The 23,820-nt window shown below is 46.0% G+C and overlaps 1 protein-coding gene, 1 long non-coding RNA gene and 4 other non-coding genes across 7 annotated transcripts in view; 2 read left to right on the top strand and 4 right to left on the bottom strand.

The window, feature by feature from the left end:
- Positions 1–2,892: 2,892 nt before the first annotated feature.
- The window catches only part of LOC140422234 (uncharacterized), a 52,805-nt gene continuing 31,877 nt past the window's right edge, over positions 2,893–23,820 (bottom strand). Inside the window, exons 1-2 of one of the 2 annotated variants that reach the window (XM_072507239.1) lie at positions 11,567–11,773; positions 2,893–8,383 (exon numbers count right to left, since the gene is read on the bottom strand). In XM_072507239.1, coding sequence (XP_072363340.1) covers positions 6,477–7,847 — 1,371 coding nt within the window. In that variant the 5' untranslated portion in view covers positions 7,848–8,383; positions 11,567–11,773 and the 3' untranslated portion in view covers positions 2,893–6,476. Of the gene's footprint in view, positions 8,384–11,566; positions 11,774–23,820 lie in introns of those variants that run through there. The other variant, XM_072507240.1, reaches the window with a different exon arrangement.
- Positions 11,937–13,944, top strand: LOC140422270 (uncharacterized). The gene is made up of 2 exons (XR_011947344.1): positions 11,937–12,030; positions 13,118–13,944. It is a non-coding gene; the product is annotated as an uncharacterized lncRNA (long non-coding RNA).
- trnae-uuc (transfer RNA glutamic acid (anticodon UUC)) lies at positions 15,768–15,839 on the top strand. The gene has a single exon. It is a non-coding gene; the product is annotated as a tRNA-Glu (tRNA).
- Positions 19,032–19,103, bottom strand: trnae-cuc (transfer RNA glutamic acid (anticodon CUC)). Its single transcript has one exon. It is a non-coding gene; the product is annotated as a tRNA-Glu (tRNA).
- trnae-cuc (transfer RNA glutamic acid (anticodon CUC)) lies at positions 21,564–21,635 on the bottom strand. Its single transcript has one exon. It is a non-coding gene; the product is annotated as a tRNA-Glu (tRNA).
- trnae-uuc (transfer RNA glutamic acid (anticodon UUC)) lies at positions 22,846–22,917 on the bottom strand. Its single transcript has one exon. It is a non-coding gene; the product is annotated as a tRNA-Glu (tRNA).

Here is a 23,820-nt window from a genome sequence, read left to right as displayed (position 1 = left end):
CCCCTTCAATTTCCAATATTTGCTACTTAACCAAAGTTGCAAGCGATATTTTGTGAAATGAGCTGTTAACTGACTCTCAACATTTTTATCACCCAAATGTACTGGGGAGTTAAAATTGGATTGCTGCCAAACTCGTCTTATCTTTGTTTTGGAACAGACTTACTGAAACATGGGTTACTTACTTTCAAACCTATCTCATAAATCCAAGCGGTTGGAATTTTATTTAAATCAGAGTTTCACATTAGATGAAGTTTAGTTTCCTATCCAAACTAATTGTAAACATTTTTTTAGAACCTCTTACTAGCATCTCAAAGGGAACAGTAAATTCATTTGTTACATTTTTAACTATAACTGTTGTTAACTCGCCAGGACGAGGGGAGAATATATGACAATGTTTAGGGCAGCCTCTCCCTTGGTAATCGCAGGAGGAGCTGTACTTGTCCTTGTCAACTTTGGTTTAAAGTTTGCAAAAATGCTTTTTCACAGACGGAGTTTTCCTTTGAGACACAAGCCTGTATTTCATTTCCAGCAGTCCAGCTGAATGGTTTCATTTTATCGCTCAGTTTCCTGTGTCTTCAGGCAGGTAAAGTGACACCATTGCCTTTCCTCAGCAAATTTGTGTTCCTTCAGGATTAGTCTTACCCTGTGGGTTTACTAAATGTCTCTCCTTTTCCTTCAATTCTCAGTATCTATTGGTTCTGGCCACAGGGAGATGAGGCTCAGTATCCTCGGCCCAAGGGCGATTGGTGATTGTGTTTTATCCACTGGGGCGGCCCCACCCTATCTGCCCAACTGTGTTGCTGCAAACTGCAGCCACCGGCTGGACTGGATTGTCTCATTCCTTTGTCTAATTATTCACTAAATATAGGCTGCTCAAAATTATTACCCCTTTTGTTCTCTATCCTTCTTCTGACCCATCCACCAGCTTTCCTGTTCCCTAGCCGTAAGGTGTGGGTCCCAACCATCTTTCTGCATTAACTGAGATTGATGTTCCGCTATGAACCCTGTGATGGAGCTCACGGCTCCTCAATCAGAACCCGGGACATTCTCTTTCTTTTTGTATTCGGCATTATTTATTTATTTATTTTCTGATGCGACGGAGAAAGAAATATAACAAATAGACAAAAGTAAAGAAAATGCAGTGAACTATGCGGCTTCAACTAGACACTCGAGTGAGCATTGGCCCACTTGCATGGCTTCAACAACCCGAAGCATGGTACATTGGCGAGACCATGCAGACGCTGCGACAACAAATGAACGGACATCGCGCAACAATCGCCAGGCAGGAATGTTCCCTTCCAGTCGGGGAACACTTCAGCAGTCAAGGGCATTCAGCCTCTGACCTCCGGGTAAGCGTTCTCCAAGGCGGCCTTCAGGACCCGCGACAACGCAGAATCGCCGAGCAGAAACTTATAGCCAAGTTCCGCACACATGAGTGCGGCCTCAACCGGGACCTGGGATTCATGTCACATTACATTCATCCCCCGCCATCTGGCCTGCGAAATCCTACCAACTGTCCTGGCTTGAGACAATTCACACCTCTTTAACCTGGGGTTACCCCATCTCTGGATCTGTAAAGATTTAATCACCTGCTAATGCTCGCATTCCTAGCATTGTTTGGCATCATTGAATTTGTCTATATATGTGTTTCTGGAACAGACCTCTTCATTCACCTGAGGAAGGAGCAGCGCTCCGAAAGCTAGTGACATTGAAACAAACCTGTTGGACTTTAACCTGGTGTTGTAAGACTTCGTACTGTGCTCACCCCAGTCCAACGCCGGCATCTCCACATCATTTCAACAACCTGTGCAGCTTCAACCAAACGCTCGAGTGAGCGTTGGCCCATCTCCGCAGCTTCGAATCCGTCAGTCACGTTAGCGTGGCTTCAACCAAAATGGTCTGCCTGCGTTCATTCCCTGGTGCGCGGTTTCAGATAGACACTTGAATGAACGTCAGTCACGCCTGTACAGCTTTGTCAATGTTGGTCACAGCTAGACACAGTGTTCGAGCTGGGAGGGCCAGGCACGTCGAGGATCACTGGGCGCGGGGATGGGGGGGCACCACGCCACCAGGAGTGGGATAATGTACAGCACAATAAATACCTCTTTGCACAAACATTACATTATGATGCCTCTGTCACTTTCTTCTGCAATGTGGGCTGATCCCCGGTCCCTTTGCCCATCTCTCCAGGCATCCCCCCCCCCACCTGATGTGGCACCCATCCACCCTCTGGCCGTGGACGTCCCTGAGGCTCTGTCCCATCCCCTGGGTGTGCGGATGCTGCGTGTATGCTCTTGTCCCCCGCAGTGTTCAGGCACAGTGTCCAGGCATCAAGGTTTGATTGCAATGCTAGGCAATGACTCCCACATGCTACAAGGCCTGCCCACCCACGGGAATCCACTTGGCATCTGTGAAGGGCTCACTTTAAGGGCGCACAATTGCCAATTCCCGATCAGCAATAGCCTTCAGCCACACAGCCAGAGGCCTCAGCAGTCGGTGGGGTTATCGGTGGTCGTTGGGGCAGATGGGCAGGGACAAGGGTTGGCTCTGGAATGGGAACACATGATCCAGGGGTTGGCATGGTGGTGCCCATGTAGTTGCCACCCCCAGAGCCTCCCCTCACCCCTTGGCGACCCACCCCTGCAGAAGGTCCCCCACCCCCCGAGTACTGGGGCAGCATGCCCAGTGCCCCCGGGCTCTTTGCCTGTGAGCAAAGATGGCTACTCACCTCGGCTCACCACAGGAGTCCTTCTGCCTGGTGTTATGGGAGAAGCGTTTTCAGAACCCCAAAATGTATCATGGAGTTCAACCAACCTCCCCCTTTAATGGATTGCTGCTTTTGAAACACGTGGCTTGTTCCCCAGGTGTGATATTACAATTATGGACATGTGGTTTTTAACACAAAACAATGTTTATTCTATGAACTCAACTTAACCTTTTAAATAAACATTGGATCCCTTAACACCCCTTACTTCAAAGACAACCCCGAAAATAATACAACACTAAATAATCCCTCAAAATGTTCCTTCAAACATCCAAAAGACTTCAAACCTTCAAAACAGTAACACACCAGGTCACAGAATATATATATTATCTGTTGGGTGGGAGAGAGAAGCAGCTTGGTTGACTTGAGCTCCAGCACCTTGCTTTTCTTCCTGCAGCTCTCTGGAAACACACAGACACATCCAAGCTGCTTTCTCAAACTGAAACCAAAGCAGAAGTGAGCTCAGCTCCTCCTTGTGACATCACTTCAGTAATATGATCAGCTTAATCTGTTAAAGGTTCATTTCTTAAAGGTACTCTAACATGACACTGGTTTCAGCTTTTCAAAAGAAATACTATTCGGCGCCAGTGTGAGCACTTGCTGAAGAGGCCGCTGAATGACGGGAGGCCATTGGATCTGGGGTAGCTCTTGTTAATTGTATAGAAATGGGGCTGAAGTGGTGATAATTGGTTTCTCACCTCGCTACGGCGAGATCCTGATTTCACCAAGGGGAATGGGCCGGTTGCATCGCAAACTGTTTGGCGCCTGGCGCGGATCTCGTTTTCGGCATTTCCCGCTGTTCAGCAGCCTCGTTCCTCTTAATCGAGAGCGCAACGAGGCCGGAGAATCGCGCCCATAGTCTATAGTGTCAGTCGTGGCTCAGTGGGCAGCTCTCTCACCTCTGAGTCAGAAGTGTGTGGGATCAAATCCCAGTCCAGAGACCTGAGGACAAAACTCCAATCCAACATTCCTGGTCCCAGCACTGAGGGAGTGCTGCACTGTCAGAACAGCCTTCTTTCAAATAAGATGTTAAACTGAGGCCCTGTCTGCCCCTCTCAGGCGGGTGTAAAAGTTCCCACAGCCACTATTTTGAAGAAGAGCAGGGGAGTTATCCCCGGTGTCCTGGTCAATATTTATCCCTCAATCAACATCACTAAAACACATCATCGGCTCATTATCATTTGCTGTTTGTGGAAACTTTGGATACTAAGGGGCAATTTAGCGTGGCCAGTCCACCTAAACTTTGCGCATCTTTGGACTATGGGAGGAAGCCAGAGCACCCAGAGGAAACTCAAGCAGACACAGGGAGAACATACAAACTCCACACATCTCTCATTACTTAGACATGAATACAACAGAACTGTTTCTTACTATCCCTTTATCTGATTCTATGTAATCCCTTATTTATGGTTTCAAATGTTGAGGCTAATCAGAGCTTGAAGGTCTCTCTTGCCAGTACATTTATCCTCATTACACATTCTTTACATATTCAAAGTGAGCATTACATTTTTACAGCAATTAAAACTGTCTTTTAACGTAACAATTGATTTATTAACTAACTCAATTAAAGCTCACTACTTATTCAATCATCTGTTTCTGACAGGCAGCTAATTAATACAGTAATCTTCAATTAATACATTTGGTTAATACAGGATACAGTAGTTCAAAAAGACAGTTTTGTAGAATACAATAGCTTACTTTCTTACTAATTTTGATCAGATGGAACAATGAATCTTATTCTTGAGCCAGATTTTGGCAGTATATGATGACCCAGTAGCTTTTCAAAATTTTGGAATGAGTAGTTTAAACAATTTCCACTACTTCAGCAGTTTCTGGAAACATTTTGATTTATACAGTATTCATTTTTTAATTAGAAGTCCACTCATGTGCTAGAATTTAACACAGCTTCCTTGACCTTGTTACTTATGGATGAAGGTTATTTTTAAATTAAATTTTGTCACGAAGCATACCCATCGTTCCCCACATGACAGCAGTGACTACACTTCAAAAGCACTTCACTGGATGTAAAATGTGTTAGGAGATCCTGTGGTCATGAAAGGTGTCATAGAAATGTAATTTCATTTTAGAAATAGTCCCCAGACTTGGACATATCATCCTCGGCCCACTCACAATGATCATTAATAAAGATTGAGTCGTAGTTTTGTGTAACAACCATGCCTTTCACTCCATTTCAAATACCTTGTGAAAAACCAAACATAGGATATTGTGAAATTATTTAATTTGAAACAGAACGAGTTATTCTGATTTGAGATTCACAGCCTGACAATTGTGCAGGAAGTAAATTCAACTATAGCTTTCAAAATGGAACTGGACACACTCTGGAAAGAAGTATAAACTTTCAGGGTACTGGGATTAATTAGATAGTTCATTCAAAGAGGCAGAATGGGGACGATGGGCAGAATGGCCTTCGCTCTCTGAAACCAATTTGCATTTAAAGAAATTGGTAAACATCTGGAGCCCATTCCCTACGATGGGGGTAGAAGCAGAGATGATGGAATGTTTCCAAAAGGAAATTGGATGGGGACCTGAGGGAAATAAAACGACAGGGATAGAACAAGGCAATGGTGAGATCTACAGAGAGCCAGCATGGACTCAATGGGCCCATTGGGCCCATTCCCAACCCTAATTCCTGTTTGATCTAAAAAGAGAAAATTCAGATGCTCCAGTCTCTCCAACTCACTGAAGTCCGTCATCCCTGGTACCATTCTTGTAAATCTCCTCTGCACCCTCTCTTTTCCTCTTCACATTCCTATAGCAGCTTTTCCAGTCAGTTTTTATGTTTCTCACCAGTTTGCTCTCATATTCTATCTTCTCTTTATCAGTTTCTTGATCCTCCTTTGCTGAATTCTAAAACAAGTTCCCAATCCTCAGGCTTACTACTATTTAACTTTCCTTGTTAGCAACTGTTGTATCACTTTTCCTGTTGGATTTCTGTTCCCAAAAAGAATCTATATTTGGTGTATATATGAGAAATGAGAGGCGCCAAAGTTCCGTCAAGGGAGAGGGAGAAAGTGAAATAGAGGGAGAGAAGGCCTCTTGCGAGGGGCAATGTTGAGATTGAGGGGCAATATCATAGATAACCTCAGCCAGTACGACAGTTGAACCCCTGCTATTGGAATCACTCCACATCATGAACCAGCCATCCAGCTAACTGACCCCCCTCCCCCTCCCCCCCCGGCAGATATATAATAATTCCTTAAATATTAGCTATTGCCTGTCTCTCATTATACCATTTAATGTGGTTTCCCAGTCCCCCTCAGACAACTTGCCCCTCATACCCTGATGGTGTTTCTCACAGAAGAAAACTCAGATAAATTCAACAAAAACATGTAACCACCAGGGCCCATTGTCATGGCAATGTGGTATAATTTGGGACGATCCAAACAGAAATGCAAACTAAATATCGGCTCACTTCCAAACATCCCTTCACTCTGATCCTTGTGAAATTTGAAACAAGGAATTTGCAACAAGGCTCAAAGAGCGTCCGCCCACCGGAGGCAAAGCCGTGAGACTGCCAAGTCCATCAGAAAGAAACCCTACGGCCATCCCCATTGACCAACTCTCAAAATGAACAAAATTCAGTCCTAGATGTAATTGAAGCAGATACAATAACAGCAGAATCCAATCCCTGTAATCACTTGTGAACTTGTTGGTGTCTCAGCAGGTGCAATGAATCAAGTGTTCCCTTCCCTCATCGAGGGGTGATCGGCTTCTCCCCAGTGTGAACCCGCTGGTGTTTCTTCAGGCTGGATAACTGAGTGAATCCCTTCTCACACACAGAGCAGGGGAATGGCCTCTCCCCAGTGTGAATTTGTTGGTGTGACTTCAGACTGGACAACTGAGTGAATGCCTTCCTACACTGAGTGCAGGTAAAAGGCTTCTCCCCAGTGTGAACTCGCTGGTGTATCCGCAGGTGGGATAAATCTCTGAATCCCTTCCCACACTGGGAGCAGGTGAACGGTTTCTCCCTGGTGTGCACTCGCTGATGTGTCCGCAGGGTAGATGAATCACTGAATCCCTTCTCACACACCATGCATATGAATGGCCTCCCTCCAGTGTGGACTCGCTGGTGTCTCCGCAGGCTGGATAACTGAGTGAATCCCTTCCCACATTGAGAGCAGGTGAACGGCCTCTCCCCAGTGTGAACTCGCTGATGTTTCTTCAGGCTGGATAACTCAATGAATCCCTTCCCACACTGGGAGCAGGGGAATGGCCTCTCCCTGGTGTGAACTCGCTGATGTGACTGCAGGTTAGATAACTGAGTGAATCTCTGTCCACACCGAGAGCAGGTGAACGGCCTCTCCCCAGTGTGAACTCGCTGGTGTGACTTCAGACTGGACAACTGAGTGAATGCCTTCCTACACTGAGTGCAGGTAAAAGGCTTCTCCCCAGTGTGAACTCGCTGGTGTATCCGCAGGTGGGATAAATCTCTGAATCCCTTCCCACACTGGGAGCAGGTGAACGGTTTCTCCCTGGTGTGCACTCGCTGATGTGTCCGCAGGGTAGATGAATCACTGAATCCCTTCTCACACACCATGCATATGAATGGCCTCCCTCCAGTGTGGACTCGCTGGTGTCTCCGCAGGCTGGATAACTGAGTGAATCCCTTCCCACATTGAGAGCAGGTGAACGGCCTCTCCCCAGTGTGAACTCGCTGATGTTTCTTCAGGCTGGATAACTCAATGAATCCCTTCCCACACTGGGAGCAGGGGAATGGCCTCTCCCTGGTGTGAACTCGCTGATGTGACTGCAGGTTAGATAACTGAGTGAATCTCTGTCCACACCGAGAGCAGGTGAACGGCCTCTCCCCAGTGTGAACTCGCTGGTGTGACGTCAGACTGGAAAATTGAGTGAATCCTTTCCCACACTGAGAGCAGGTGAACGGCCTCTCCCCAGTGTGAACCCGCTGGTGTTTCTTCAGGCTGGAGAACTGAGCGAATCCCTTCTCACACTGAGAGCAGGTGAACGGCCTCTCACCAGTGTGGCTGCGTCGATGAATCTCCAGCTGAGATGGGACACTGAATCCCTTCCCACAATCCCCACATTTCCACGGTTTCTCCATGTTTTGGCTCTCCTTGTGTCTCTCCAGGTCAGAGAGACAATCAGTTGAAGCCTTGACCACACACAAACTGGTGAAGGGCTGGTTTAGCTCAGTGGCTAGACAGCTGGTTTGTGATGCAGAACAAGGCCAGCAGCGCGGGTTCAATTCCCGTACCAGCTTACCCGAACAGGCGCCGGAATGTGGCGGCGAGGGGCTTTTCACAGTAACTTCATACTTGTGACAATAAAAGATTATTATTAAACACGAGTATGGTCTCTCCCCGCTGTGAATGGTGTGATGTCTTTTTCAGGCTGTGTAACAGGTTAAAGCTCTTTCCACAGTCAGTGTTCTGGAACACTCTCACTCGGGTGTGTGTGTCTCGGTGCTTTTCCAGTCACACTGATGGTTAAAATCTTTTGAAGCCGCCAGATTGGGCAAACATTTCTCCTTCTAGATTCAAAGGCCGATGATACTCAGATCCCAAGGTATCGAGTGACTCTGTAAGACCGAGACGTGATAATTGAGATTTCTGTCTGTAATTCCTCCTTTTGTAATATCTGTAAAAGGAGTTTACAAAAGTCAACACTCAGTACAGGATAGAAATTCAGAACAGAGAATTCTGGTTTTTGTGGAACATTCCTTCCTCTCATTCCCCAATACCTCGTCTCCAATACCTATTCCCCAGACCTAGTCTCCAGGGAGCGGACTTGGAGGGACGGAGTTTCGGAGCTGTGACTGTCAGAAGGATGAGCTGGCTGACCACTGCACCCTGGTACAGGAGGCCATTCAAGCGGGGAGAGAAAGTGGTAGCTGATGGGGATTCTGTAATTAGGGAACTGATTCCCTTTGGAAGCAGGACCGAGAGTCCCACATGGTATGTTGCCTGCCTGGTGCCAGGGTGAGGGGCATCTTTAACCGGCTTGAAAGGATATTGGAGAGGGAGGGGGAGGATCCAGTTGTTGGGGTCCACATTGGGACAAACAATATCGGCAAGACTCGGAAAGAGGACCTGTTTGGGAATATCAGGAACTAGGAACAAAATTAAAGAACAGATCCTCAAGGGTTATAATCTCTGGATTATTCCCCAAGCCATGTGTAATTTGGCATAGGGACGAGAAAATTAGGGAAGTAAACACGTGGCTAAAGGAGTGGTGCAGGAAAGAGGGGTTCCATTTCAATGGGCACTGGCATCAGTATTGGGACAGGAGGGATCTGTACAGTTGGGACGGTCTCCACCTGAACCGATCTGGGACCAGTGTCCTCACGGAACGGATAAATAAGGGGGTAACAAGGACTTTAAACTAACAAATGGTGGGGGAGGGGAAGGTCTCAGGGGAACTCAATACAGTTCCAAAAACAAGTAGCAGGATGGTCTGGACTGGACAAATATACCAGTTATAGAGTTTACAGGAGGGACAGAGAATACAGCAGAGTGGGTGGAGTAGCCTTACTGATTAGAAATACTATCACCTCAATGGTGAGGATTGGATTTGTTAATTGTCACGTGTACCGGGATACAGTGAAAAGTATTGTTCTGTGTACAGTTCAGACAGATCATTCCATACATGAGAACAATACATAGGGCAAACATAAATATACAGGGCGCCTTCTCCTCCTCAAAAATAGCCCCGTAAACCGGCAATACTACCCCTTCCCCAGTCCCCCTGTCGTCAGCACCTCCTCCAGCAATGTGGAAGCCGGCTTTACTTCGAAGCTCTGTATCTCCTTTCTGGCAAAGTCTCGAATCTGCATGTATCTAAATATTTCCCCTTGCTCCAGCCCATACTTCGCTCCCAGTTCCTTCAATCCCGCAAAACGACCCCCAAGAAATAAATCTTTTAGTGTCCTAATTCCTTTCCAATCCCATCTCCGACAATTTCCAATCCCACTTCCCTATCTCAAATCTATGGTTATCCTCTCCTTTTTTAAGGAGAAAGTCGACATAGCTTTATTACAGGAAACTCATCTGGACGATGAGGAACACTTTAAATTGGGGTGGGATTAGGTGGGGCAGGTTTTTTCATCTCCTTTTCATCTACTTGATAGCAGGGGTATTGCAATCCTTTTTAATAAAAATATCTCTTTTAAGGTTGAAACCTGCACCAAGGACAAAGGAGGTAGATATGGGATCATTAGAGGTTCGGTGCATGGAGATATTGTTTCAATAATGAATGTTTATGGATCGCCAAATTACTCCCCGGAGGCCTTTGTGGATTTGCAGAGTTAGCTTCAACTAACTCTTTTGTGGTTGGTGACTTCAACTGTCCCTTAAATCCTCTGGGCGTTGGCCTTTACTTGTGATGAGGTGGGTTATGTGGATGTTTAGAGCACTTTGCACCTGAGGGGAGGAGATTTTACCTTCTTTCTAGTCCTAATCAATGTCATACTAGAATCAACGACATTTATATGTCAAGGACGATCCTACACCTCTTGCACCGTAGTGAACATCGATTGTGGACCATTCCCCTGTTTCTCTGGAATTCTACTCGAGGGTTCACCCCCAGGTCGAGAATGTGGAGGGTTGCTGCCTCTCTGATAAGAGATATTTCATTTACTATGCATTTTAAGAACGGGTTTGAGTTCTTCCTTTGGATTAACTTGACCCCTGGTATTCCCCCTCCATTTTATGGGAGACATGTAAAGTTTATGCTCGGATGCTGAAGAACCAGCAATGTCTGGGGGTTTGTTTCACGAAGGCCGAGCAGAATTATGAGGAGATTTTGAATAAGCTATTGCTGAAGGAGGTGAATGCGGCAAGAGTGGCTTTGGACTCCCTGTTGATTCAGCAGGTTGAGAAAGGTTTGCTAGACAGACGTTGTACGAGTTTGGGAATAAACCGAGCAAATACTTGACCTGTTGGACAAAGAAAAAGGCCGACATTGGAACAATTCCCTCTGTGTGACGTGGGGGAGGGAACAGGGTTGTGAAGACAGAGGAGATAAACAGGGATTTGGGGAATTCTATGCAGGATTATAAAGTCTCTGAAGTCTGGTGAAGTGTTGTTGGATATGGAGCATTTATTCTCTTCCCTGAAGCTTACGGAGGCCTCAGAGAGCCTCTTAATGCTCCCCTTTCTAGGGAAGAGGTCTCAAAGGCCATGAAGGAGCTGCAGCCGGGTAAAGCCCCGGGACCGCAATGGCTGTGGGTTTGAGTACTATCGGGCGCTTGAGGGTTTGTGGTTGGACCCATTGCTGGGTATGTATTGTCACTCTTTTGACTCAGGGATGCTGCCATCGACTCTTCGGGAGGCTACTATTTCTTTGATTCTGAAGGACCCAGAGGAGTGTGTCTCTTATTGGCCAATATCTCTTTTGAATCTTGACTTCAAATTACGATCTAAAGTTTTGGCGAGAAAGCTGGAGGACATCCTTCCAACAATCTAAAGTTTTGGCGAGAAAGCTGGAGGACATCCTTCCACCAATCCAAATGGCGGGGGGACCAGTCTGGGTTTATAAGGGGGAAGACTTTCCAGTAACAATGTTGGAAGGTTGCTGAATGTGATTCAGGCTTTTCAGAAATACAGTGGATGGGCTGGTGATCTCCTTCGATGCAGAGAAAGCTTTTGCTCGAGCCTCCATGAATGTCTTTAAGAGAGAGATAGAAAGATCTAGACCAAGCTTTCCAGAGTCTGCACCCTCCCTGGATTCACTTCCTTTCCCTTCAGTTGCTGCAAGTCACCAATTGAAGGTGAGAATGAGAAAAGAAATGGAAAGGGGGAGAAAAGAAAGTGTTTTACTCACAGATGTTGCAGACAAGAGGAGGTTTCAGTCTGTGTGCAGGTCAATCTCCATTCACACAAAGCCCGCGCGCTGATTGCCTGGAGTACCACAGGCCTACCGGTCATCCAATCTTTCCCATTGGTCAACGCTTCAGCAGGAAGGTCAGGGGTGAACTTTCCCTCGCACATGCGCAATCTCTCCTCTCCCTCGGACATGCGCATCCCCGGGCCGGGGGGGGGGGGAAATCACCGTGAGACTTCTCGGTCTGGCCGGAGCTGTCAGCCGGTTGCCTGGAAACCTTGTCTCGAGCAGGGGGAACAATGAGTGGGGCGGAGGAAGGTTGTTGACCAATGGGAAGAGTTGGTGAACCGGAAGGACTTTTCCACCATCCAATCAGCTCCCCCGTTGTTCGAACGTGGAAACTGGACAATGAGGAAAACTGGGGCCTCACACAGACTGAAAACCTCCTCTTGTCTCCAACATCTGTGAGTAAAACTCTTTCTTTTCTCCCCCTTTCCATTTCTTTTCTCATTCTCACCTTCAATTGGTCACTTGCAGCAACTGAAGGGAAAGGAAGTCAATCCAGGGAGGGTGCAGACTCTGGAAAGCTTGGCCCACGTCTCTCTCTCTCTCAAAGACATTGACATCCTTTGCTCCCTCAGCTTCTCACATTTATTTGTCTGGGTAAAAGGATGGTCCCTTTCCTAATGGTCACCATTAAAGGGCTGGTTTCTCCAGGTGATGGCTGACATTTAAGGGGACAGTAAATTAATACCAGACAGAGACATTTCTCGTGCTGTTATATGGTACAGATTAGATATATTATTTATGGTTCTGTAATAAAGTACAATCCAGTCATCTCTTCCCTTGGAGGGTTATTAGTCTCTGGATTTCTCTTCCACAGGGACCAGTGGGGTGTGGGGTCATTGAATATATTCACAGATGAGTTGGACAGATTTTTAATAAATTGTTATGTTTTAAATAATTTTTAAACACTGAATGCAACAGAATAACAAAACGAATCGTGGGAAATGGGCACAGAGTGAAACAAGAGATATTACCAACATAAATCCAAGCAACACATTGCAGAATTAATTTGGAACAGGATATTTGAGAGACAAGAGCCTCAAGATGAAATACCAGATCAATTGAAGAACCAGTTAACAGGTTAAAGTAGTGAGTGGGGAAAGAGGGTAAGATTATATAACAATTCAGTTTGTAAACCCAAAAATTTCACAAACTGACTAACCGCATAATCAAATTAAAATGAATAACACAACATAGATGACATAGAACTCCTGTAGTGCAGAAGGCTATTCGCCCCTTCACATCTGCACTGAGCCTCAGAAAGAGCATTTCACTGAGGCCCACTCCCCATCCTCTCCTCGTAAGCCGGTGCATTGATCATGGTCAACCCACCTAACCTACACATCTTGGACACGAAGGGGCAAATTAGTGTGACCAGGGTTACCCCATCTCTGGATCTGTAAAGATTTAATCACCTGCTAATGTTCGCATTCCAAGCATTGTTTGGCATCTTTGAATTTGTCTATATATGTGTTTCTGGAACAGACCTCTTCATTCACCTGAGGAAGGAGCAGCGCTCCGAAAGCTAGTGACATCGAAACAAACCTGTTGGACTTTAACCTGGTGTTGTAAGACTTCGTACTGTGCTCACCCCAGTCCAACGCCGGCATCTCCACATCACCTTCAAGTTAGGGTGAGCACAATGGCGTATGCAAATTTCCCCCGCAACAGCCAATCAGCATCTCCGCTCTACTGCCCTCTGCTGGATGCTTGTCTTCACTTGAACAGCTAGGGTCTCTTTCTCAGGTACACCTTCAAGTTAGGGTGAGCACAACGGCGTATGCAAATTTCCCCCACAACAGCCAATCAGCAAATCAGCCAATCAGCCAATCAGCAGCTCCGCTCTAATGATAGTTTTCAATTCATTCACATGAAGAGATCGCTTAAAGTCCGAGCCGGATATAACACATTTTAAATACAAGTGTTGTTATTAATTTATTTTTGTGCTCTGTTATTGCATATATTATTTGGGCGGCACAGTGGTTAGCACTGCTGCCTCACAGCGCCATGGCCCCAGGTTCAATTCAGCCCTGTGTGGAGGTTGTTCTCCCCGTAGTGCATGGGTTTCCTGTGGGTGCTCCGGTTTTCTCCCACAGTCCAAAGATGTGATGGTTCGGTGGACTGGCCATGCTTAAATTGTCCCTGAATCTGAAAGGTTTAGATGGGGTTACAGGATTATGGAAATAGGCCGGGGGAGTGGGCCTGGGTGTTCTTTCAGAGGGTTGGTGCAGACTCAATGAGCCGAATGGTCTTCTTCTGTACTGTAGGGATTCTATTCTGTAAAGTATAAAGTATTTAGAGATGTTGTGTAATACGTTATTGATTTTATTTTTTCTACTTGATGTGGTGCCCATTAGTTTGGTTCATGTTATTTCTGATAACCGTTATGTTCTCCGGCATGGTCTACTAGATTATTGTACATTGTTGTATCATTCACACAGTTCAGTGATAATAAAATACATTCGCGATTTTTAGCACAGAAAAGGAGTTGGTCATGTAAGCCCAATTTTGAAAAAGGGAGGGAGGGAGAAAACGGGGAATTATAGACCGGCTAGCCTGACATCAGTGGTGGAGAGAATACTGGAGTCAATTACTATGGATGAAATAACTGAACCATTTGGAAAGTGGGACAGGATCGGTCCAAGTCAAGATGGATTCACTAAAGGGAAATCATGCTTGACAAACTTTCTGGAATTTTTGAGGATGTGACCAGTAGAATGGACAATGGTGAAGCAGTGGATGTTGTGTATCTGGACTTTCCACATACGAGATTAGTGAGCAAAATTAAAACTCATGGAATGGGGCGGGAGGTTGGGGAGTGGGGGGGGGGGGGGGTCGGTGGCAATGTATTGACATGGATAGAGAACTGGTTGGCAGACAGGAATCAGAGAGTGGGAATAAATGGGTCATTTTCAGAGTGGCAGGAAGTGACTAGTGGGGTACTGCAGGTTTCAGTGCTGGGAACCCAACTGTTCACAAAATACACTAATGATTTGGACGAAGGAATTGCATGCAATATCTCCAAATGTGCAAATGACACTAAGCTAGGTGGCAGAGTGTGCAGTGAGAAAGAAGCAAAGAGGCTGCAGGGTGACTTCGACAGGCTGGCTGAGTGGGCATATACTTGGCGAATGCAATATAAAATGGTAAATGTGAGGTTATCCACTTTGGTGGCAAACACAGGAAGGCAGATTATTATCTGAATGGTGGCAGTTTAGGAACAGGGGAAGTGTAACGAGGCCTGGGTAACATGGTGGAACAGTCGCTGAAGGTTGGCATACAGGTACGGCAGGTGGTGAGGAAAGCTAATGGCGTGCTGGCCTTCATAGCGAGAGGATTTGAGTATAGGAGTAGGGATGTCTTGCTGCAGTTATATAGGGCCTTAGTGAGGCCACACCTTGAGTATTGTGTGCAGTTTCGGTCTCTTAGTTTGAGCAAGGATATCCTTACTATTGAGGGTGTCCAGCGAAGGTTCACCAGACTAATTCACAGGATGGCAGGACTGACATATGAAGAAAGACAGGATCGACTGGGCTTGTACTCACTGGAGTTTAGAAGAATGAGAGGGGATCTCATAGAAACATATAAAATCCTGATGGGACTGGACATGCTAAATGCGGGGGAAATGTTCCCGATGTTGGGGTGTACAGAACTAGGGAGTCACAGCCTAAGAATAAGGGGTAAGCCACTCAGGACTGAGGTGAGGAAGAACGTCTTCTCTCAGAGAGTTGTGAACTTGTGGAATTCTCTACCACAAAAAGTTGTTGGGTCCAGTTCATCGGATATATTCAAGAAGGAGCTGGACGTGGCCCTTGTGGCTAAAGGGATCAAGGGTACGAGAGAGAGTGGGAGTGGGATACTGAATTTATATGATCAGCCATGATCATATTGAATGGTGGTACAGGCTCGAAGGGCCGAATGGCCCTATTTTCTATGTCGGGGTTGAGCATTGACAAGAAACTACCAAGAGAAAAGGTGGAGATTTCACAAATAAGGCACTAGAATTATGATTTTTATTTGGATGTAAGTGGAATTTAGCTGCTGTCGTAATCTCACCAGCACACATTCTACGCATCCATCTGTCTCTCTTTATTTCCTAATTGTTGCAGCAAACTTGGCGGCGATCGTGATCCTGTCCCTGGTGGTCTAGTGGTTAGGATTCGGCGCTTTCACCGCCGCGGCCCGGGTTCGATTCCCGGTCAGGGAATGATCAATTATTAGGGCAGCACGGTAGCCTTGTGGATAGCACAATTGCTTCACAGCGCCAGGGTCCCAGGTTCGATTCTGGCTTGGGTCACTGTCTGTGCGGAGTCTGCACATCCTCCCCGTGTGTGCGTGGGTTTCCTCCGGGTGCTCCGGTTTCCTCCCACAGTCCAAAGATGTGCAGGTTAGGTGGATTGGCCATGATAAATTGCCCTTAGTGTCCAAAATTGCCCTTAGTGGTGGGTGGGGTTACTGGGTTATGGGGATAGGGTGGCGGTGTTGACCTTGGGTAGGGTGCTCTTTCCAAGAGCCGGTGCAGACTCGATGGGCCGAATGGCCTCCTTCTGCACTGTAAATTCTATGTTCTATGTTCTAAGATGTGGCTTCTCCCGATGTATCACCTGCTACTTGGTGTCTATGGCAGTGTCAGACTGCACAGTCATTGTTAGCTCTGTGATACTAAACCGGATTGCTGGCATTTATTTCCCATTCACTTTCCTGTCCATCACACACGTATGTCGTTGCCGGGCTGTCCTAAACTGCACAGTGTTTGGAGTTTCTGTATGGCTAACAGTGGCTTTCACCTTTGACAGATACGTGGCAATTTGTTGCCAAAATCTGAAAACAAAATATTGCAGAGCGAAGCCAGCGGCAGTTGCCATCGTGGCAATTTGTATATGTTGCGGTTTTGCATCTTCTTTCCTGTATTTGATTTATAAACCGTTGTACGTAATTAATGACGTGCCCTGGTTCTGCAGTGTAAAGGTCATGTTTTATACATCACCAGTATGGATCGCATATGACTGGATAATCCGCATTTCCACTTGGCTCTCATTCATTCTGATTGTATTGCTCAATGCTCTGACCATCAGAAACATCCGAGTGGCCAACAGAGCCCGCAGGAGACTCAGGAGCCAGAACAATGGAGAGAATGAGAGTGACCCGGAGATGGAGAAGCGGAGAAAGTCCATTGTTTTACTGGTCGCCATCTCGGGCAGCTTCATCCTGTCCTATGTGTTAACCGTGATTGCCTTCCTCTACGTTAGGATTGCGGGAACTACTTATTTCTCTGGCTCCAACTTCGAGGAATCAAATTATATTCTGGAGGAAAGCGGAATTATCTTGCAGGTGCTCAGTTACTGCAGCAACCCGTTTATTTATGCTGGGACACAGAGTAAATTCCGAGACGAGTTAAGGAATGGGGTGAAATATCCATTCATTCTGATCCGGAAAATATTTAAATAATGCCAACAGTCCAATGCTGTAATAATTCACCGTTATCGTCCACGTATAAATATTATCCAATCCCAGTTACATTGTCATATTTTGTGTCGTTTATCCTCTGAACGATTTTAGAAATATACAAGCCTGATCACCGCACAAATCAGATTTTAACCTCTTTTCAGTTAGTTGCCAATTCTCTTCCCCATCGAATAAATATTTTGACATTCTGCGGTGTCCGTGCAAAATGCAGGAGAGAGATTCTGGCCACTCAGCTGCCATTGAACAGAAAACAATTCTGTGTAATGTGGGCGCCTCGATATCTCTCTGGGTGTGGATTGAATGCTAACGTTGAGCCCTCAATGTATTCTCACAGTAACTTCACTGTAGTGTTAATGTAAGCCGACTTGTGACAGGAGGAAAGATTATTATTATAACGAGAATGTGGGCTGCCCCACGCACTGCTCTTTCCTCAAAAAACGCCCAGGCACACTTGTAACCTTGTGTAGCCAAGCTGTGTCCATATTAATAAGAGCAGAGCAATTTAGCGAAGAAAAAGATGAATTCACGTCCAATCCATTGCACACTCTGCTAGTATTCGAGGCACACCCAGACAGGCAGTCCCAGACAGGCAGTCCCAGACAGGCAGAGCCACGCAGGCAGAACCAGACAGGCAGGCCCAGACAGGCACTCCCACACACGCACACCCAGAGAGGCACACCCAGACAGGCAGTCCCAGACAGGCAGAGCCAGGCAGGCAGAACCAGACAGGCAGACCCAGACAGGCAGTCCCAGACAGGCAGACCCAGACAGACAGGCACAGACAGGCAGACCCAGGCAGGCAGAACCAGACAGGCAGTCCCACACAGGCAGACCCAGACAGGCAGACCCAGACAGGCAATCCCAGACAGCCAGTCCGCACTGGTGATGGTGGGGAACTGGAGGGAGCTTGATTGTGCGGGGCTACATTTGTCAATTGGCTCTTTGTTGCTTCTCGAAGCTTCCGCTGCCGGATCGCCGTCATGTCTTTGGCAGCGTACCGGAACACTCACTGTGTGTGGGGGACGCGCTGGGATGTCACGGGACACTCACTGTATGTGTGGAAAACTCTGGGCTGAGGCAGCGTCCCCGGAGACTCACTGTGTGTGTGGGATGCTCTGTATTGAAGTGATCCTGAATTTACACAGTTCAACCTCTGGTATGACCTAGGAACCAACTTCCACCAAACAATGGCATTTACCAAATTCAAACAAAATCTGGCCGAATACCAGCCAGATTTTCGCTTGCGTCAGCATCTCTCTCACCTTGCAGCCAATCACTGTCCGTTTCTTCCTGCCTCTGTATTTGTTCTCCACCTGGCTCCACAGTGGGTGAGAGAGGGACAAGCAGCAGGATTTTACCCGAACTCTCCATTCACTTGCTGCCAGCAGAACGCGGGGACTGCAGCTTCAATCAGCGGGTTACTGCCCATCCCGGGGACACTCCAACCAGGAGCAAAGCTCCCAATACACCGAGCACAGGCTCAGAAACATGCAGGTAGATTATACCCCGCTCACTTAACCTCCGAGCAGCATTTACGCAATCCCTCAGTCAGTGGAACATCCTTTGAGCTTCTGTAGGTATATTCAGATCCTGTGACCTCAATGGACTGAATAATTTCAGTGAGAAGTTTTCTTGTCGTCACGTTGGAGATTTGCACCGAGATCGGGGAGATATTTCTGTCTGTGAGAGCAATAACATCTGACCCAACACCACGCAGATTTGCGATGCGTCAACATCTCTCTCACTTGCATTGCAGCCAATCACTGACCGTTCCTTCCTGCCTCTGTATTTGTTCTCGACCTGATGCACTTGTGACTTTTTAAGCTCTGATGTGAAACGACAAATATCACTTAACTGATTCTGGCAGAGCTCTTTTCTGTGAAACTGCGATTCAGCTTCGTTGAACAGTTTGGTGGACAATAATAATTCATCATTCCCTGACCGGGAATTGAACCCGGGCCGCGGCGGTGAGAGCGCCGAATCCTAACCACTAGACAACCAGGGAAACTGACAAACAGGGTTTTAACCCGTCTGACAGTATATCATTCGCCTTTCATTCTTATTTCCCAGGTTTCATTAGAAGTATACAAAATTACATGTTTAAAATGAACACAAGTGACATCTTAAGCTAATCACAACAGCAATTGTTGTTCGCTGGACCACGAAATCGACAGTGAGGTGAAATAGCCCAGCAAGCTGCTCATGTGTAACTTCCAATTTCCAAAACCCACCAACTTGATCACTGTGGCTCCTGTGAAACTTACAACGCAACATCCGGCAGACATTCATCAGTAAATAGGAATAACTCATTTCAATTGTTAAAAACATTTTTTGTCGCAATTAAGTTTTGATCAAAATTTGAAGTTTCCAGTTTATGTTGATCTTTTTCTGAAGTGAAACTATCACGTTTGCTGAACATTAAACTCCCCTGTTTCAGACAGGGCACGAACATTGAAACTTACTCATCTGTAATTATGAGGCAAAGCTTCCTCGTTTCGATTTGTTGTTAAACATTAACACAACACGTCATCTCACAGCCTTGTGACATTTACACTTTTGGAATGTGTTTCTCTCTTCCCCTGCTCCACAGTGGGTGAGAGAGGGACAAGCAGCAGGATTTTACACTAATTCTCCATTCACCCGCTGCCAGCAGAACGCGGGGACTGCAGCTTCAATCAGCGGCTAACTGCCCATCCCGGGGACACTGTAACCAGGAGCAAAGCTCCCAATACACCGAGCACAGGCTCAGAAACATGCAGGTAGATTATACCCCGCTCACTGAACCTCCGAGCAGCATTTACACAATCCCTCAGTGAGTATCATTTCCTTTGAGCTTCTTCTGTTGGATTCAGCTCCTGTAACCTCAATGGACTGAATAATTTGAGTTCGAAGTTTTCTTGTCATCACGCCCGAGATTCGGACCCTGATCGGGCGTGGGGGGGGGGGGGGGGGGGGGGGATTATTGTGTCTGTGTGAGCATCAAAATCTGGCCCAATACCACTCAAATTTTCGCTTGCTTCATAATCTCTCTCACTTTGCAGCCAATCACTGTCCGTTTCTTCCTGCCCCTGTCTTTGTTCTCCACCTGCTGCACTTGTGACTTTTTCAGCTCTGATGTGAAACAACAAGTGTCACTGAACTGATTCTGGCAGAGCTCTTTTCTGTGAAACTGCGATTCAGTTTCATTGAACATTCTGCTGGACAACAATAATTGATCATTTCCTGACCGGGAATCGAACGCGGGCCGCGAAAACGCCGAATCCTAACCACTAGACCACCAGGGAAACTAACGACAAAAAATGTAACCTGGGTTGACAGTATATCACTCACCTTTTATTTTGATTTCCGAGTTTTCATTAGAAGTATACAAAATTACATGTTTAAAATGAACACAAGTGACATCTTCAGCCAATCACAACACCGATTGTTGTTCGCTGGAACATGAAATCGACAGTGAGGTGAAATAGTCCCAAAAGCTGCTCATGTGTAACTTCCAATTTCCTAAACCCACCAACCTTATCACTGTGGCCCCTGTGAAACTGACAACTCGTCATCCGGCGGACATTCATTCGTCATTTCAAATAACTCATTTTAATTTTTGAAAACATAGTTAATCCTTTTCGCAATTAAGTTTTGATCAAAATTAGAATAGTTTCCAAATTTTGTTGATCTTTTTCTGAACTGAAACTATCACACGTTTGCGGAACAAACACAAACTCTCCTGTTTCACACTGGGCAGGAATATTAAAAAGTACTCATCTGTAACTATGAGGAAAGCTTCCTGGTTCCGATATGTTGTTAAACACAACACGTCATCTCACAGCCCTGTGACATTTACACTTCCACAAGTTTTGAATGAGATTATTTCTTGCCTGGCTCTATAGTGGGTGAGAGAGGGACAAGCAGCAGGATTTTACCCGAACGCGGGGACTGCAGCTTCAATCAGCGGGTTACTGCCCATCCCGGGGACACTCCAACCAGGAGCAAAGCTCCCAATACACCGAGCACAGGCTCAGAAACATGCAGGTAGATTATACCCCGCTCACTTAACCTCCGAGCAGCATTTACACAATCCCTCAGTCAGTGGAACATGCTTTGAGCTTCTTTAGGTGTATTCAGATCCTGTGACCTCAATGGACTGAATAATTTCAGTGAGAAGTTTTCTTGTCATCACGCTGGAGATTGCACCCAGATCGGGGAGATATTTCTGTCTGTGAGAGCAATAACATCTGGCCCAATACCACGCAGATTTGCGCTTGCGTCAACATCTCTCTCACTTGCACTGCAGCCAATCACTGGCCGTTCCTTCCTGCCTCTGTATATGTTCTCGACCTGATGCACTTGTGACTTTTTCAGCTCTGATGTGAAACGACAAATATCACTTTTCTGATTCTGGCAGAGCTCTTTCCTGTGAAACTGCGATTCAGCTTCGTTGAACGGTTTGGTGGACAACAATAAAGCATCATTCCCTGACCGGGAATTGAACCCGGGCCGCGGCGGTGAGAGCGCCAAATCCTAACCACTAGACCACCAGGGAAACTGACAAACAGGGTTTTAACCCGTCTGACAGTATATCATTCGCCTTTCATTCTTATTTCCCAGTTTTAATTAGAAATATACAAAATTACATGTTTAGAATGAACAGAAGTGACATCTTAAGCTAATCACAACAGCAATTGTTGTTCGCTGGACCACGAAATCGACAGTGAGGTGAAATAGCCCAGCAAGCTGCTCATGTGTAACTTCCAATTTCCAAAACCCACCAACTTGATCACTGTGGCTCCTGTGAAACTTACAACGCAACATCCGGCAGACATTCATCGGTAAATAGGAATAACTCATTTCAATTGTTAAAAACATTTTTTGTCGCAATTAAGTTTTGATCAAAATTAGAATAGTTTCCAATTTTTGTTGATCTTTTTCTGAACTGAAACTATCACGTTTGCTGAACATAAACAAACTCCCCTGTTTCAGACAGGGCACGAACATTAAAACTTACTCATCTGTAATTATGAGGCTAAGCTTCCTCGTTTCGATTTGTTGTTAAACATTAACACAACACGTCATCTCACAGCCTTGTGACATTTACACTTTTCCAAGTTTGGAATGTGTTTCTCTCTTCCCCGGCTCCACAGTGGGTGAGAGAGGGACAAGCAGCAGGATTTTACCCTAATTCTCCATTCACCCGCTGCCAGCAGAACGCGGGGACTGCAGCTTCAATCAGCGGCTAACTGCCCATCACGGGGACACTGTAACCAGGAGCAAAGCTCCCAATACACCGAGTACAGGCTCAGAAACATGCAGGTAGATTATACCCCGCTCACTTAACCTCCGAGCAGCATTTACACAATCCCTCAGTGAGTATCATTTCCTTTGAGCTTCTTCTGTTGTATTCAGCTCCTGTGACCTCAATGGACTGAATAATTTGAGTTCGAAGTTTTCTTGTCATCACGCCCGAGATTCGGACCCTGATCGGGCGTGGGGGGGATTATTGTGTCTGTGTGAGCATCAAAATCTGGCCCAATACCATTCAAATTTTCGCTTGCTTCATAATCTCTCTCACTTTGCAGCCAATCACTGTCCGTTTCTTCCTGCCCCTGTCTTTGTTCTCCACCTGCTGCACTTGTGACTTTTTCAGCTCTGATGTGAAACAACAAATGTCACTGAACTGATTCTGGCAGAGCTCTTTTCTGTGAAACTGCGATTCAGTTTCATTGAACATTCTGGTGGACAACAATAATTCATCATTCCCTGACCGGGAATCGAACCCGGGCCGCGGCGGTGAAAACGCCGAATCCAAACCACTAGACCACCAGGGAAACTAACGACAAAAAATGTAACCTGGGTTGACAGTATATCACTCACTTTTTATTTTGATTTCCGAGTTTTCATTTGAAGTATACAAAATTACATGTTTAAAATGAACACAAGTGACATCTTCAGCCAATCACAACACCGATTGTTGTTCGCTGGAACATGAAATCGTCAGTGAGGTGAAATAGTCCCAAAAGCTGCTCATGTGTAACTTCCAATTTCCTAAACCCACCAACCTTATCACTGTGGCCCCTGTGAAACTGACAACTCGTCATCCGGCGGACATTCATTCGTCATTTCAAATAACTCATTTTAATTTTTGAAAACATAGTTAATCCTTTTCGCAATTAAGTTTTGATCAAAATTAGAATAGTTTCCAAATTTTGTTGATCTTTTTCTGAACTGAAACTATCACACGTTTGCGGAACAAACACAAACTCTCCTGTTTCACACTGGGCAGGAATATTAAAAAGTACTCATCTGTAACTATGAGGAAAGCTTCCTGGTTCCGATATGTTGTTAAACGTTAACACAACACGTCATCTCACAGCCCTGTGACATTTACACTTCCACAAGTTTTGAATGAGATTATTTCTTGCCTGGCTCTATAGTGGGTGAGAGAGGGACAAGCAGCAGGATTTTACCCGAACGCGGGGACTGCAGCTTCAATCAGCGGGTTACTGCCCATCCCGGGGACACTCCAACCAGGAGCAAAGCTCCCAATACACCGAGCACAGGCTCAGAAACATGCAGGTAGATTATACCCCGCTCACTTAACCTCCGAGCAGCATTTACACAATCCCTCAGTGAGTATCATTTCCTTTGAGCTTCTTCTGTTGTATTCAGCTCCTGTGACCTCAATGGACTGAATAATTTGTGTTCGAAGTTTTCTTGTTATCACGCCCGAG

This window comes from Scyliorhinus torazame, chromosome 5, assembly GCF_047496885.1.
Source record: "Scyliorhinus torazame isolate Kashiwa2021f chromosome 5, sScyTor2.1, whole genome shotgun sequence".
NCBI lineage: Eukaryota > Metazoa > Chordata > Chondrichthyes > Carcharhiniformes > Scyliorhinidae > Scyliorhinus > Scyliorhinus torazame.
This window is presented reverse-complemented; position numbering and strand designations above follow the sequence as displayed.